At 57.1% G+C, this 13,187-nt stretch overlaps 1 protein-coding gene across 1 annotated transcript in view; it reads right to left on the bottom strand.

Moving 5' to 3' along the window:
* Positions 1–13,187, bottom strand: part of PCSK6 (proprotein convertase subtilisin/kexin type 6) — an 84,011-nt gene that overhangs the window by 34,117 nt on the left and 36,707 nt on the right. The window contains exons 10-12 of the mRNA XM_025043525.1: positions 11,096–11,196; positions 6,262–6,365; positions 4,548–4,665 (exon numbers count right to left, since the gene is read on the bottom strand). Of these exons, the coding sequence (XP_024899293.1) occupies positions 4,548–4,665; positions 6,262–6,365; positions 11,096–11,196 (323 nt within the window). The remainder of the gene's footprint in view (positions 1–4,547; positions 4,666–6,261; positions 6,366–11,095; positions 11,197–13,187) is intronic.

Genomic DNA, 13,187 nt, shown 5'->3' with positions numbered 1-13,187 from the left:
GGGGCGGGGAGGGCGGTGCTGGGGGAGGGGACTCCTCGGAGTGAGGCCTTACGAAGCTTGCATCTCAGGAATAACCCCCAACTTTGAAACACCCAACACATTTCCTGGGCCCAAGAGTAAGATCAAGGCCACAGGCAGAAACCCACCACCAGCCACTTGTTCTGCTGCAGCTGGGAGGCTGCTACAGACCAGGATGGTCTGTTCTCTCTATCGTGGGTTCCGCATCCAGGATCGAAAATATTTGAAAAAAATAAGGTTGTGTCTTTACCGATGTGTACCAGGTAATTAGGGCCACCGTGGTTGGATCTGTCATTATTCCCTAAACAATACAGTGTAGCAACTATTTATACAGGATTTACATCGTAGTAGATATTATGAAGGATCCAGAGATGATGAAAACTCAACGGGAGGAGACACTTCTGGTCACGATGGCGGAGCAGGTGACCGCAGCGCTGCCTCCCCCCACAACCACCTCAGCATCACAGCTAAAGAACAGAACGGCCGTCACTGAGAGCCGCCTGCAGTCTGGCTGAACAGAAGTCCTACAACTAAGGACATACAGAGGCCACCTGAGACTGGAAGGAGGGGTGGTGACGTGGACCGGGCTGGTCCCATACCCGCGTGTGTTGGTTAAAGGCAGAAGTCCCCCGGGAGAAACGAGGGGTCCCAGCCCCACACCAGACTTCCCAGCGCAGGGTTCCCGTGCCAGGGAGAGAAGTCCCCACAACCTCTGGTGGTGCCGCGCAGCGTCTGCACCACGGGGATGCTCTGTGGGGGAGGGGGGTCGAGCACTCGGCCCCAGAAGCTCTCAGTCCCACGGGAAAACCAGCAGGGAGGGTGGCTGCGTGAAACGGGGTGGCAGGAGTCCCAGGCGTCCTCTTAAAGAACCCACGTGGACTCACCACGGATGGACTCGCTCGCTCTGAGCTCCAGTGCTAGGGACGCAGCTCGAAAGATGCCAGGGACACACAGGGAGGGATTGAGTTGTTTGCTTCAGAGAGGGTGGCATCTCCAGGACAGAAGCGCTGGCAGAGGCCACTGCCCCTTTGTTGAGCCCTCCTCTGCCTCCCAGTGTGCAGACGCAGGTGGTACGATTCTGAGCGTCCATCAACCTGGCTGATGCCACTCGCCCCGCCCATGTGATTCCCTGAAGCCCCGCCCTTCCCCATGAGCAGCCCCCAACCCCGAGCCGCCTCCAGTGGCTTTTCCATAGAAACGGCCTCTCTTGGCTCATGCTGTGGACTTTCCTAAAATCTCACAAAGGTCCACAAACCCCAAATAAGCAGCGTCTGGCCTCCGTGTGCCCCGTACCTCTTGCTGAGCAGCCCTCGGCCCAGCACTAGCAACAGCTGGCCTTGGTTCCCAGTTTGGCCTCTAGAGGCACCTCTAAGCCCAACGTGGGTGGCAGCCATCTGCGGACTGCTTGGTGGCTCATGCCAGGTGGCCCCGGGCAAAGCACAGCCTGTGGCTGAACTTGGCCTGCGGCGGGGCCCCTCCCAGGAGGCCCCGGGGCCTGTACGGCCGGTGGCCAGCTTTGACCGAGCCAGAGCAACGCCCAGGGCCGAATCGAAGGAAGACACACCCAAAGGGCAGACTGGGCAGCACCAGAGCCCAACCGAAGTGAATCCTGCTCCATGGGGTCAGCCCCGCACGACAGCTCACAGTCACGGCCAGTCCTCACGACCATCAGCCTGAGGATCAGCCCGACCCACGGACGTGCAAACAGTAGCCAAGGCTCAACTACAACAGGAGGGCACACGCAGCCCATGCAGAAGGCACACACCCAGCTCAGGTGACCAAGGAGACTGTGTCACTGGGCCACACAGAACACCTACTACATAAGGCCACTGTACTGAGGCCAGGGGACATAACAACCCTACCTAATACATAGAAACAAACGCAGGGAGGCAGCCGAAATACGGAGACAAAGACACATGTCCCAAATGAAAGAACAGAACAAAGCCTCAGAACACACACTAAACAAAATGGAGACAAGCAACCTGCCAGATGCAGAGTCCAAACCCTGGTTATAAGGATGCTCCGTGATCTCAGTGAGAACTATGACAGAGAGACAGGAAACGTAAAAATGGAGACAGGAAACGAAAAAGAACCGGTCAGAAAGGAAGAATAAAATTACTGAAATGAAAAATGCATTAGAGGGAATCAACAGTAGATTAGATGAAGCAGAGGATCGAATCGGCGATTTGAAATACAAAGTAGCAGAAAACACCCAATTAGAGCAGCAACAATGAAAAAATGAGGACCGTTTAAGGGGCCTCTGGGACAACATCGAGTGTACCAACATTCGCGTCACAGGGGGACCAGATGGAGAAGAGAGAGCAAGGAATCGAAAACCTTTGAAGAAATAATGACAGAGAACTCCCCTAACCTGGAGAAGGAAACAGACCTACAAGCCCAGGAAGCACAGAGACCCCCAAACGAGATGAACCCACAGAGGTCCGCACCGAGACACGGCCTCACGGAAACGCCGGAGGTTAAAGACAAAGAGAGAATCTTAAAAGCAGCAAGACAAAGGCACTTAGTTCCCTACGAGGGAGTCCGCATAAGACCGTCGGCCGATTTCTCAACAGGAACTTTGCAGCCGGAAGGGACCGGCAGGAAATATTCAAAGTGATGAAAAGCCAGGACCTGCACCCGAGATGACTCTACCCAGCGAAGCTAACATTTAAAATTGAAAAAGAAATAAAGAGCTTCCCAGATAAGAAGCGGCTAAGGGAGTTCATCACCAACAAACCGGTATCATAAGAAACGTTAAAGGGACTTCTTTAAAAGGAAGAAAAAAAGAGATAAAAAATACGGATAAGAAAATGGCAATAACTACGTATCTATCGGCGATTAAATGAATGAAATGCTCCAATCAAAAGACGTCGGGTAGACAGACGGATAAGGAAACAAGACGCTTACATGTGTCCCCTGCAAGACACTCACTTCGGACCGAAAGACACACATGGACTGAAGGTAAAGGGTGGGAAAAAGATACTTCATGAAAATGAAAACGACAGCTGATACAGCACCGCTCACGCCACTGGAGGAGCGGCAGACGCGGCCACACCCCTGTGCCCCGCAAACACGGCTCCGTCCCCACCCCCAGGCCCTCGCGTCCTTGGGAATAACTGAGCGTGCGGCTAAGCAGGTCGAGTTGGGACAGCAGCTTGGCTGATATTCCAGAAAGAGCCTGAAACTGCTAACTGTGAAGATGATTCTTCTTCAGAAGCAGAGCTGAGTCTCCCGTCCTCGGAAGGCCCTCCCCCGTCCAAGCGCGGGGACAATGTCACCCTGTGAGTTACGGCAGATCCCCTCGACCCGGGCTGTCCAGACACGGCGCTTGCACTTAAAATCAAAATAAAATCAAAACAACCTTTCGCCAGAATGGCACCACTCCACCATCTTAAAACTATTTCTGGCCGGAGAAGAAGGCTTCATTCAGGAGCCGCCCCGACGGGGAGACCAGCGGGGGGGCCGAGCTGTGGCCTGGACGCGGCCGCCTCGGCAGACGCAGCCCTGTGGGAGCCCGGCCCGCCTCACCCCGACTTCGATTCCCCGTGTGCCAGGCGTTTCTTTCCCACTGTCCTCTGCATGTTGACAGTCTAGGGCTCCCTGGTGAGAACGATGCTTTAAAACCTCAAGACTGACACTTGTCAGCGGGCTGTCCAGCCCTCAGGCCCTTGTCACCTGCGGTCAGCCCTCACAGCTAGCAGCTGAAAACGTAGTTTTTCAAAACATCCTCCCATGGCTGTTCACCCAAGAAATGCTTTCTGAATTCCTACGGATGCCAGGCGTCAGCCGGAAACACTTTTCTCAATATTTTTTAGCAAAAGAGCACATTACGAGGTAAACGCTTTCAAGGAAGAGGCCACCCCAGAGGGAGTGGTCTAGGCTGATAAAAAGTCCCAGTGCCGGAACCCTCGAAGGTTATCGGAGTCCAGACGACAGTGATACAGAGCCGCTCTGCACTTTGGGTCACACCCCCGCCTTCCTGCAGCAGAGAAGGGACAGAGCCTGCCACCCATCCATGGCTGATGCGGTCACGCCCTGGGCTCGCAGGGCAGGGAGGCCTGGGCTGGGGCTACGGCTGCCACTTCTAACGGATGCTGGCAGAGACGACATTGTCACTGCTCATTAACCCCACAGGGCAGGGCAGGTCGCCGATCAGTCGGCCTTGCTGAACATCACGGATAAGGACCTGCATTCCGAGGTGTCCGACATGGAGCAGTGGAAAGGACAGAGAGCAGGGGCCTCAACGGCCATGGGCTAAGGGCGACCAAACACTCGCGTCCACAGCACGGGCTGGCAGGGGCCCCGCGGGGCCCCGGGGGGATGGCACGCAGACGCGTGAAGCGGTCCACGTTTTTGAGCCATCAATTATCTATTATATTTCAATGAAGCTGTTTAAAAAAAAAAATGCAAAAAAAAGAGAGACTTTTCCAGCTTCACACGCAGAGAGGAAACGCGGGCATTCGCGGGGTGCGGGTGCAGACACCGCCCCGGGCGCCCCGCCAGCGCCAGGTCCCCGCCGCCGGCCTCACCTGGTCCTCTTGTCGGCCACGGCGACGCACACGTGCTGCGCGGGCACTGCTGTCCACTTCTGCGCCTCCACGACCAGGGCCTCCGCGTCCACCAAGCCGAACCCATAGAGATGGCTCACTGGAAAGACAGGCCCTTCAGACCGCGCCCCCAACCCAACCCCAGGCACGGGGCGAGCCCCCGATCTGGCACTCTCCGGGCCCCCGCAGGCGACACCGATCCGTGGTCCTGGCGGGGACAGGCCATCTGTGTCACATGAGAGCTGGAAGGGCGCGGGCCATCCCCTGAGAGCCACGGGCTGCAGGCCCAGCCCCCCCAAGGACCGCGCCCCGGTCCCAGCCCTCTCCCCTCCCCGAACCGCACGCCTGCGGGTCAGGGCTGCGGGTGGAGACAAGGCCCGTCCTGGTGCAGGGCGCAAGGCCTGGAATGTCGCACCGTGAGCTGCGGGCGGCTGTCCTTCCATTAAACCAACAGCTCGGTGTCTGCGCTCCCTGAATCTTAAACCAGAGATAGAGAAATGAGGCCCCTCGGGGCCGCCTCCCCTGTCCCCTCCCGCCCGCTGAATCCAGGGCGCGAGCACGTGCGGCGGGCGCGCTCCGATGCTGACTGTGGCCCAAGCAGGACAGCTTCGAAGTTTAATTTAAGAGGCGAGGTCGAGAAGGAGATGCAATCTGTTTTCCGATTCAATGAGGCCCAAACCGAATCATGTGGTTACAGCACATGATTCGCACCAACATCCCCGAGAAGCCAAGGTGAACGGGTCTGATCAATGACCCCCTTATTAAGAGGAATGTCACTTGGAACTCTGGGTCACGATGCTCGACCTGCATTTTACAGAGTAGTATCAGGCTCGGGGTTGAAATAGTTGGACTTGAGCTCCAAAAAGGAAGAAAACATTCTCCCTGACATACCGTGGCCTGATGTAAATCTCTTCCAAGGATCCCCGGTAAAAAGCCAGACGGACAAGAGCCCATGGCACCGTCCTGTAACTACGTGCTCGAAAGAGCCCAAATATCCGGGTTACGAGCCGACGGTGGGCTGATTTCACAGGACCTGGGTCCATACCAGGCTGTGCTGGCCATAGGGACCTCGCTGTTCGATGACTTACTTTTATGATACTGGTCTTGAGGACGGGAGTTGCACAGTTAGAAAGTAACTTACATAATTATGTCAGTGTTATGTAAGTTACTTTCTTACAGATGAAAAACTTGGGACTCGTTTCAAAATGACAGAGCTGCTCAGCGCTAAGGATGCAAGCTACTCTTAGGGGACACATAAACAAACATTTTTTATCGTAATATTTATGGATTTGTTTTAATGTTCGTTAGAAAAAATATAACTACACATCGAACTCCTGATTAGACATAATAAAGTTTCCCTTTAAAATATATTTCTTTATGTGAAAAGAAAGCAAGTCAATTTAAAGAAAACTATTACGTCAATATTGGTAAGACTGGTCTGGGGATGTGGCAGAGTCGTGCAGTTTTGGGCGCCCCGGGGTCTGGGGGCCTCGGGCTTCATCCTTAGCGCCAGCGTGAGGTGCCAGGACACTTTCCTTAAATCGCTGGACACGTATCTTTCATTCTTCTAACACACACTGTTATTTGGGGATCCTTTTGAGAAATTCATGTCACCCCTCGATCCAGACCTCAGGAAGGAAGTCTGGAGGACCCACCAGGAACGGAACGGTCCTCCCCAGCCCACCAGAGCCCGCACCTTTGTGGCCGGCACCATTGACCGTCCAGTCGTTGGCTTTCAGGTGGGCCGGCCTGGATGTCTTCACCAGCAGGTGCTGGACGTCCCTCCAGGTTAACTGGCTGCTGCAAGACACGACGACAGACTGCTGTAGCCCGCACAGGTCGCTAACGGGGGCTGCACGGGGACACGCCAAGGTGGCACATCGCGGGGGGCCAGCCCCGAGCCGGGGTGAAGGTTTACACCTCTTGGTAAAGAATAGTTGCCGGCGATTAAACCCCGAGGCGGAACAGTTCAACGGGGCCCTAAAGTCCACGGCATGGAAAACCCAGCCCTGCTGCCGAGCTCGCTTGAGTGTGTACAAGGGTGACACAGGACACCGTGGCCATGGAGGGAGGGGGACCCTGCCCATGACGGCACACGTCCGTGAGTGTTTGGGGCCAATCTTTGGCACGATGAGCCGATACCAGAGGGCGGCAGCGCCGCAGCCGTCACCTGCCCGGTCCCCGCTGGCACGGCCCCGCTGGCTAGAGTGCGACGTGAGAATGTGGTGATCCCACCCTGACGACACACTCATTTTGGTGCAAAGCAGAAAGTTCCACGAAAAGAACACGTGTGCTAACACGAATGCGCAGGTCAGGGCTGTCTGGCTCTGACGTGGCCTCTTTGACACGTCGAACACCAGCTGGAGGCTGTGCAGGGCCCCCAGGCCCAAACGCTGGACGTGCCCTCCTCTGGCGCAGTGCCTGTCCCCATCCAGCCAGGACAACCGCCCTCGCAATCGCCTACTGTTTGACTATGCTTGAAAACATACATAAGTTAAAATGCACCCTCGACGGGCCAGCCAAGGGCACGCAGCAGAACGGCAGGAGATGAGATGCCAGGACTCTAAGAATAATTTAAGGAGCATATGGGACGCTATTAAGGGTCCAAATATCCGTCTGATCGGCGTAAGTGAAGAAAATCAAGATGCCGAACAGCTGTTTGAAAAAATAATGATGGAAAACTTCCCCAGCCTGGTGAAGGCAATGGACATAAAACCCCAGGAAGCTCAGAGAATCCCCAAAATCAGGGATCCAAAGAGGCCCACGCCAAGATACAGCATAATGAAAATGCCAAAGGTTAAATACAGAGAAAGAATCTTAAAAGCAGCAAGAGAAAAACAGATAGTGACTTATAAGGGAAAACCCACAAGACTGGCAGCCGATTTCTCAAGAGAAACTATGCAGGTCAGAAGGGCTCAGCACGAAATATTCGACAGGATGAAGACCCAGGATCTACAGCCAAGGATACTCTATCCAGCAAAGCCATCATTTTGAGTTGAAGGACAGATAAAGAGCTTCCCAGACAAAAATAAACTCAAGGAATTTATCACCACGAAGCCAGTATCACAGGACATGTTGGAGGTAGTTCTTTAAGAAGAAAAATATAAAAGACTCTCTTCAGATTAAAACACACACGCAGGAGATGGAAAAAGATGTTGCTTTGATGGACCTAGAAGGTGTTTAAGTCAGACATTTAAAGGTAAACACTATATGATTTCACTTACATGCGGAATCTAAGGAATATAAAGAAGAAACTCATCAAAAACAGACTCACAAATATAGCGGACGATTTGGTGACGGACAGAGGGGAGGGGGGTTGGGGTGCTGGGAGAATGGGGTGACGGGTTAAAGAAGTACAAGTGAGTAGCTAATGGTCACCGGGTTGGGGAGCCCGGCAGAGGGAACGCAGTCAGCGTTAATACGTCGGCACGGGGGAGGGCCGCGAGGGGAGGGAGCAATTGGGGGGACCATTTTACGAACTCTATAGATGTCTGACCGATGTCCTGTATACTTGAAACTGATTAAAATAAATATATTTTTTAAAAAAGTAAAAACGAAAATGTACCCTCTGAACTGTTTTCAAAAGTAAGCTCCAGTGGCGTTAAGTGCACTCACTGTCACATGCCCGTCACCACCATCCATCGACAGAACCTGTCACCTCCCCCCACAGGAACTCTGCCCCCACTGAACACGCGCTCCCGCCCCTCCCCCGCGCCTGGCGCCCACCGTCCTGTCTCCTTCCAGGAACGTGACCACTCTGAGTGACACCACGCAGTGACTGGCTTCTGTCACCATAATGTCCTCAAGGTTCGTCCATGTCGACACTCGGGTCAGAATTTCCTAACCTTTTAAGCTGGATGCCATCCCGACGCGTGGACATGCCACGCTGCGCTAAGCCTTCCCCTGCCCGGGGATGTCTGCGACATCCCACCCCGTAGCTACTGAGACTAACGTCGCCAGGAACACGGGCGCGCGAGCACCTCTTCAAGTGCCTGCTTTCCATTTTGGGGGCTTCACACCCAGAAGCGGGACTGCAGGTCATATGGCAATTCCATGATTAATTTCTGAGGACCCGCCGCGCTGTTTTTCCCAGTGGCTGTCATTTCGCGTTCCCACCGTTCGTCCCCTCTTTGCCTGTCTTCTCGAAGGAGCTCACCTGTGGCATGAGTCTTGGGGTACGCGGGCACGCCTGCATCGGGGCCCCGGGCTCCCCTGATTTCTCCGACATGTTCTTGCCACTGTGACGGTCACCGGCCCGTCACTGGCCTCCTGGCTGCCCCGTCCCGACCGTGCCCGTCGGCCACTCTCCGGGCCTTCGCGGGGCGCAGGCTGTGACCCGCTTTCCCCATTGTCACTGGTCCCCCGGGTGCCCACAGCCACCTTCATCATTAGAGGGGGATTCTGAGTCCAGCGGCCCCGGCCCTGGACTTCTTCAGACAGGGCGGACGTGGTCATGTCCCTTGACACCTGTGCGACCGAGCGCGTTAGTGCCCACGTCGGCAGGGCCTACCCGAGGTGCCACGCGAGGGGCCAGGAGGCCTGAGCTCCGTCCGGGGTTCGTGACAGAACCGGTCCGGGAGGGGAAACGCTAGAGATCATCTCGCGATGGGGAAATCCTTTTGATGTCTGACTCTGCTAATAAAATCACAAATTTACTTTGTATGGGAAACACGACTAGGAAATGGTGTCGAAGATGTTTTTCAGTGAAGAAGGGATTGGCGGGTGGTCCCAAGTTGTCCCCAAACCACGGAGCTTACACGGGAGGGTTCCCCTCATTCTGAGTGCTGCCTGCAGGCCCCGTCCACCCCGCTTCCGTCCACAGAGAGGCGACAGAGCCACAGGCACCGCTGCCCAGACACGTGCCACCCCAGCCTCTGAGGCTCAGCTCAGGCCCGAGGGGCTCTGGTTATGGCTCGCTCCGTCCCCGACCGATCCTGGATGTTAAAGGCTCTAAGGTGGCATTGTTTCCACGACGTCCGCGGGATTCGCCACCCGTAAACTTCTGAGGACGAGCTCAAGTGACGAGAAAAATGACTATTGGAGTTTTCCTGTGTCCGCAGGCCGAGTTTAATGGGACAATCTGGCACAAAAACGGGGTTTGTTTTCTGTTTAGTTTCGACTAACAAAATCCCTCGCATGTTTCCAATAAGGAATGGAAGAAAATATAAGACAATGAATTGCTCAATATGCAAATGCAACTTTCCACACAAGTAACTAATTATTTAGCGTTTCATAAAGGAGCCTCAGGACGCGGGAGCTGGCATTTTGGCCTGAAAATTGAAAACAGCTTTTCCCTGGTTAAATTGGTAGCACCTGAGTTTCATGCTCTTTCGCCTTGTGCAAATCAACACGTAAACAAACAGACTTCCAAGGATTTACGCAACCCAAACATGATTTTTGAATCATTTAAGCATCTCATCTACAACAAATGACTACTTCGAATGGCTGGGTCGTTCGGAGCCGGTTTTGACGTGTAAACTAAAATTTGCTTTTGACAGCGGGATGGCATCTGTTGCAAACTCTTCAAACTTTCTTCCTGACCCATCCACAGACTAATAACTCTAGAGCTTCGATTCGGCTCAAGACGGATAAAACATCGCCGCTGTCCCGCGACTCAGGAACCAGAGTTTGGAAGGGCAGCTGCGGCGGCGTCAAGTGAGCTTCTGCTGTGTGACGCGGGGAGGGAGGCCGGCTCGGGGCTCGGCCCTCCTGGCTCCCCGGGGTCCCACAGGGGACTGGGAGCTTCAGAAAGGAAAAGGGAAGGGACCACTTCATGCCCATTAACGATGCTTAAGAAAGAACGAAATCCTGGCACATGCCACGGCACGGGTGGACCCTGAGGACACGATGACACATGAAAGAAGCCAGCCGCAGAAGGACAGGCGCTCTCCGGCTCCCCCTCTGTGAGGTGCCCCAAGCAGTCAGAGCCCCGGAGACAGAAGACAGGATGGTGGTTTCGGGGGCCGGCGGGGAGGGGCTGGGAAGTGAGGGGCTGAAGCTGCCCCCCCAACTCATGCGGAAGCGCCCGGCGCCCGGCACCCAGAATGCGGCTGGGTTTTAGATGGCTTTAAGGAGGGGACTCAGCGGGGCCGTTAGGTGGCCTGATCCACTGTGACCGGTCCCTACACAGGATGCAGACACACACGCACAGATCATCTTACCATGGGGACAGGTGGCCATTTATAGCCCTGGGAGCGAGCAAAGGCTGGGGGAACCGGCCCCGTCCAGGCCTGGTCTTAAGCTCGGCCACCGAACTGCGGGAACCGACGTCTGTGGTTTGAGCCCCGCAGGGGAGGCCTCGGTCACGCCGCCCCGGCCACCTAACGCGGGGGACGCTCCGAGGGGACAGGGCTTCAGTTGGGGTGACGAGCACGTGCTGGGGGATGGAGGGGGTGGCTGCTCAGCGGCGTGAACGCACTAGCGGACGGTACACCTAAGAACGGTTGAAACGGTGAAGTTTCCGCTATGCGGATTTACCGCAGTCGAAACTCAAAGAGACAAACGGAGCCGGGCGCCACGGTGGGACTTACTTCGCTTCCAAGGCCAGGGCGATGATCCCCGCCACCATGGGGGCCGACACCGAGGTGCCCGTGTGGCCGTCCGTGCAGCGCTGGTGCAGATCCGTGGTGACCTGGCGAGGGGCGGCAGAGGCGAAGTCAGCTCCCGGGACGAGCCGGGTCCCCTCGCGATCCTGGGCCCGGGTCCCCTCGCGGTCCTGGCCCCGGCCGGGGTCCCGCCAAGCTGCTCCCACGTGGACGGACCCAGGACGAGGACACGCTGCGATGCGAAGGGGGGACAAAGGACGAAGGGAGGCCCCCGGCGAGACCGCCCGCCGGAGCCCACGGTGACAGCTCGAGCCACGCCTGACTCGGGAGCAGCTGGAACGCAGGGAGGCGCCGGGTGACCCGGGCGGCGTTTCTGCCTGTGGCCGGAGGGCTCGGGTCCCTGCACACCGGGACGGCCGCCCCGGAGGGCTCTGGACCCCACGGGGCCCGCTGCCGGGGCCGCTCGCTCCGGGCAGGTGCAGCCGACTGACAAGTGAGGGGCCGGCCCCGGGCCGGGGTGCCGATCCCAGACGTCGCTGCCGCCCGGCCTGACGTGTGCCTGGCCTTCCACCCGAAACGGAGAGGCAGCCGCCATCCGGGCAGCGCGTGGGGGCTCAGCTGTGCGACACCTACTGCGCTCGATGGGTTTTGTCACCCAGCGTCACGCCCATGCATTTTGCAGGTGGAGTTAAGGCTGCTAGCCAGCCTTAAATCAGAGAGGGTGCCCCGGATTATCAATGGAATCACGGGGAGAGGCAGGAGGGGTGACGGGACCCATCGCTGCCGGCTCCGGAGAGGGAGTTGGGGACACAAGCCAAGGAACGTCGGTGGCCTGGAGCAGCAGAGAGCGATGTGGCAAACGGCCCACAAGGAAACGGGGCTCAGTCCCGAAAGCACAGGAGCTGAACTGTGCCAACGACCTGAACGAGCAAGAAACACATTCCCCCCAAGGGCAACCGCCACCTGGCTTCGGGACCGAGCGACTCGGAGCAGGGACGCGGCTGAGGCTGCCACGCGTCCACCCACAGAGCCGTGCGGGACGGTAAATCCGTGCTCTTTCAAGCTGCTAAATTTGGGACAACGTGTCAGGAAAGTGCTACGCTGCCAAGTGCAAGGCGCCGGAGGCCACCTGTGTCGCCCGAGGACACGGTTCCCAGCGTTGACGGTCCAGACCGCCTTCCAGAAAAAGCATCTTCTTCATCCGTTTCAGCCGGACCGACAATCACCCAGAGACAGGGGACCCGGCCTGTGTCACCCACACACCCGGCCTCCCCCTCCCTCCCCATTTAGCAGGACTGAGGGACTCCGAGGTTGGGGAGGGCAGCTGAGGGCGAGGGAGCAGGGACGAGGAGGCGACCCCTCTGACCCCGGGCGCCTCATCTGCAAGTGGGCATGACGATGTGTCCTTCTATGAAAGTCACAGCTGGCGCCGGCACAGGCTGGCACTCACCGAATGGCCAGCGAGGGGCACTGAGGGCGCGTGGCCGGCTCTCAGCCTCACGGCAAGAGCCACGCAGGCGGGAACGGGGCCTCCCTGGAGGGAGCCACTCTCCTGGGACTGCACGTCACACAGGGGACATAGCTCCCATCCCGTGAATGAACGAGAGAGCCAACGCGAGTGGGTGAGGGGCGCGCCTAGCTGTCCCCCCTTTTATGCGTCATGTGCCAGCACCAGGAAGGACGCCCTCCCCGCGAGCGCTGCGTGGCCTTCGCCTGACCGAGAGGAACAGAGAGAGTGGAGGGGACAGAGCCTAGACTCCCACCGGACACCTGCCTCACGCCCAGGCACCCGGGAGGGTCACCCACGCCCTTGCAGGGTCTCTAAGGGGACTCGGCGCAAAGCCTTGGTCCTGGGTGAGCTGAAACAAAAAGCCACCGGCTTGGCCAGAGGACGCCGTGGGACTGGGCGCAGCTGCCCTTCTCACCCACGCGTATCTCCCGGAGGGTCTGAGACTGGAAGGCGTTGGGGCACTTTGTGGCCGAGGCGTGCACGCGTGTGCACACACGGCGCACACGGCAGTCTGGCTCATCACGCAAACAGAGCTGCCAGCCCGGGGCCGGGAAACGTCCCCCAGGG

This window comes from Pteropus alecto, unplaced genomic scaffold (genome assembly GCF_000325575.1).
Source record: "Pteropus alecto unplaced genomic scaffold, ASM32557v1 scaffold102, whole genome shotgun sequence".
Taxonomy (NCBI): Eukaryota; Metazoa; Chordata; class Mammalia; order Chiroptera; family Pteropodidae; genus Pteropus; species Pteropus alecto.
Note: the sequence above shows the minus strand (reverse complement) of the source record. Positions and strands in the feature narration are given on the sequence as shown.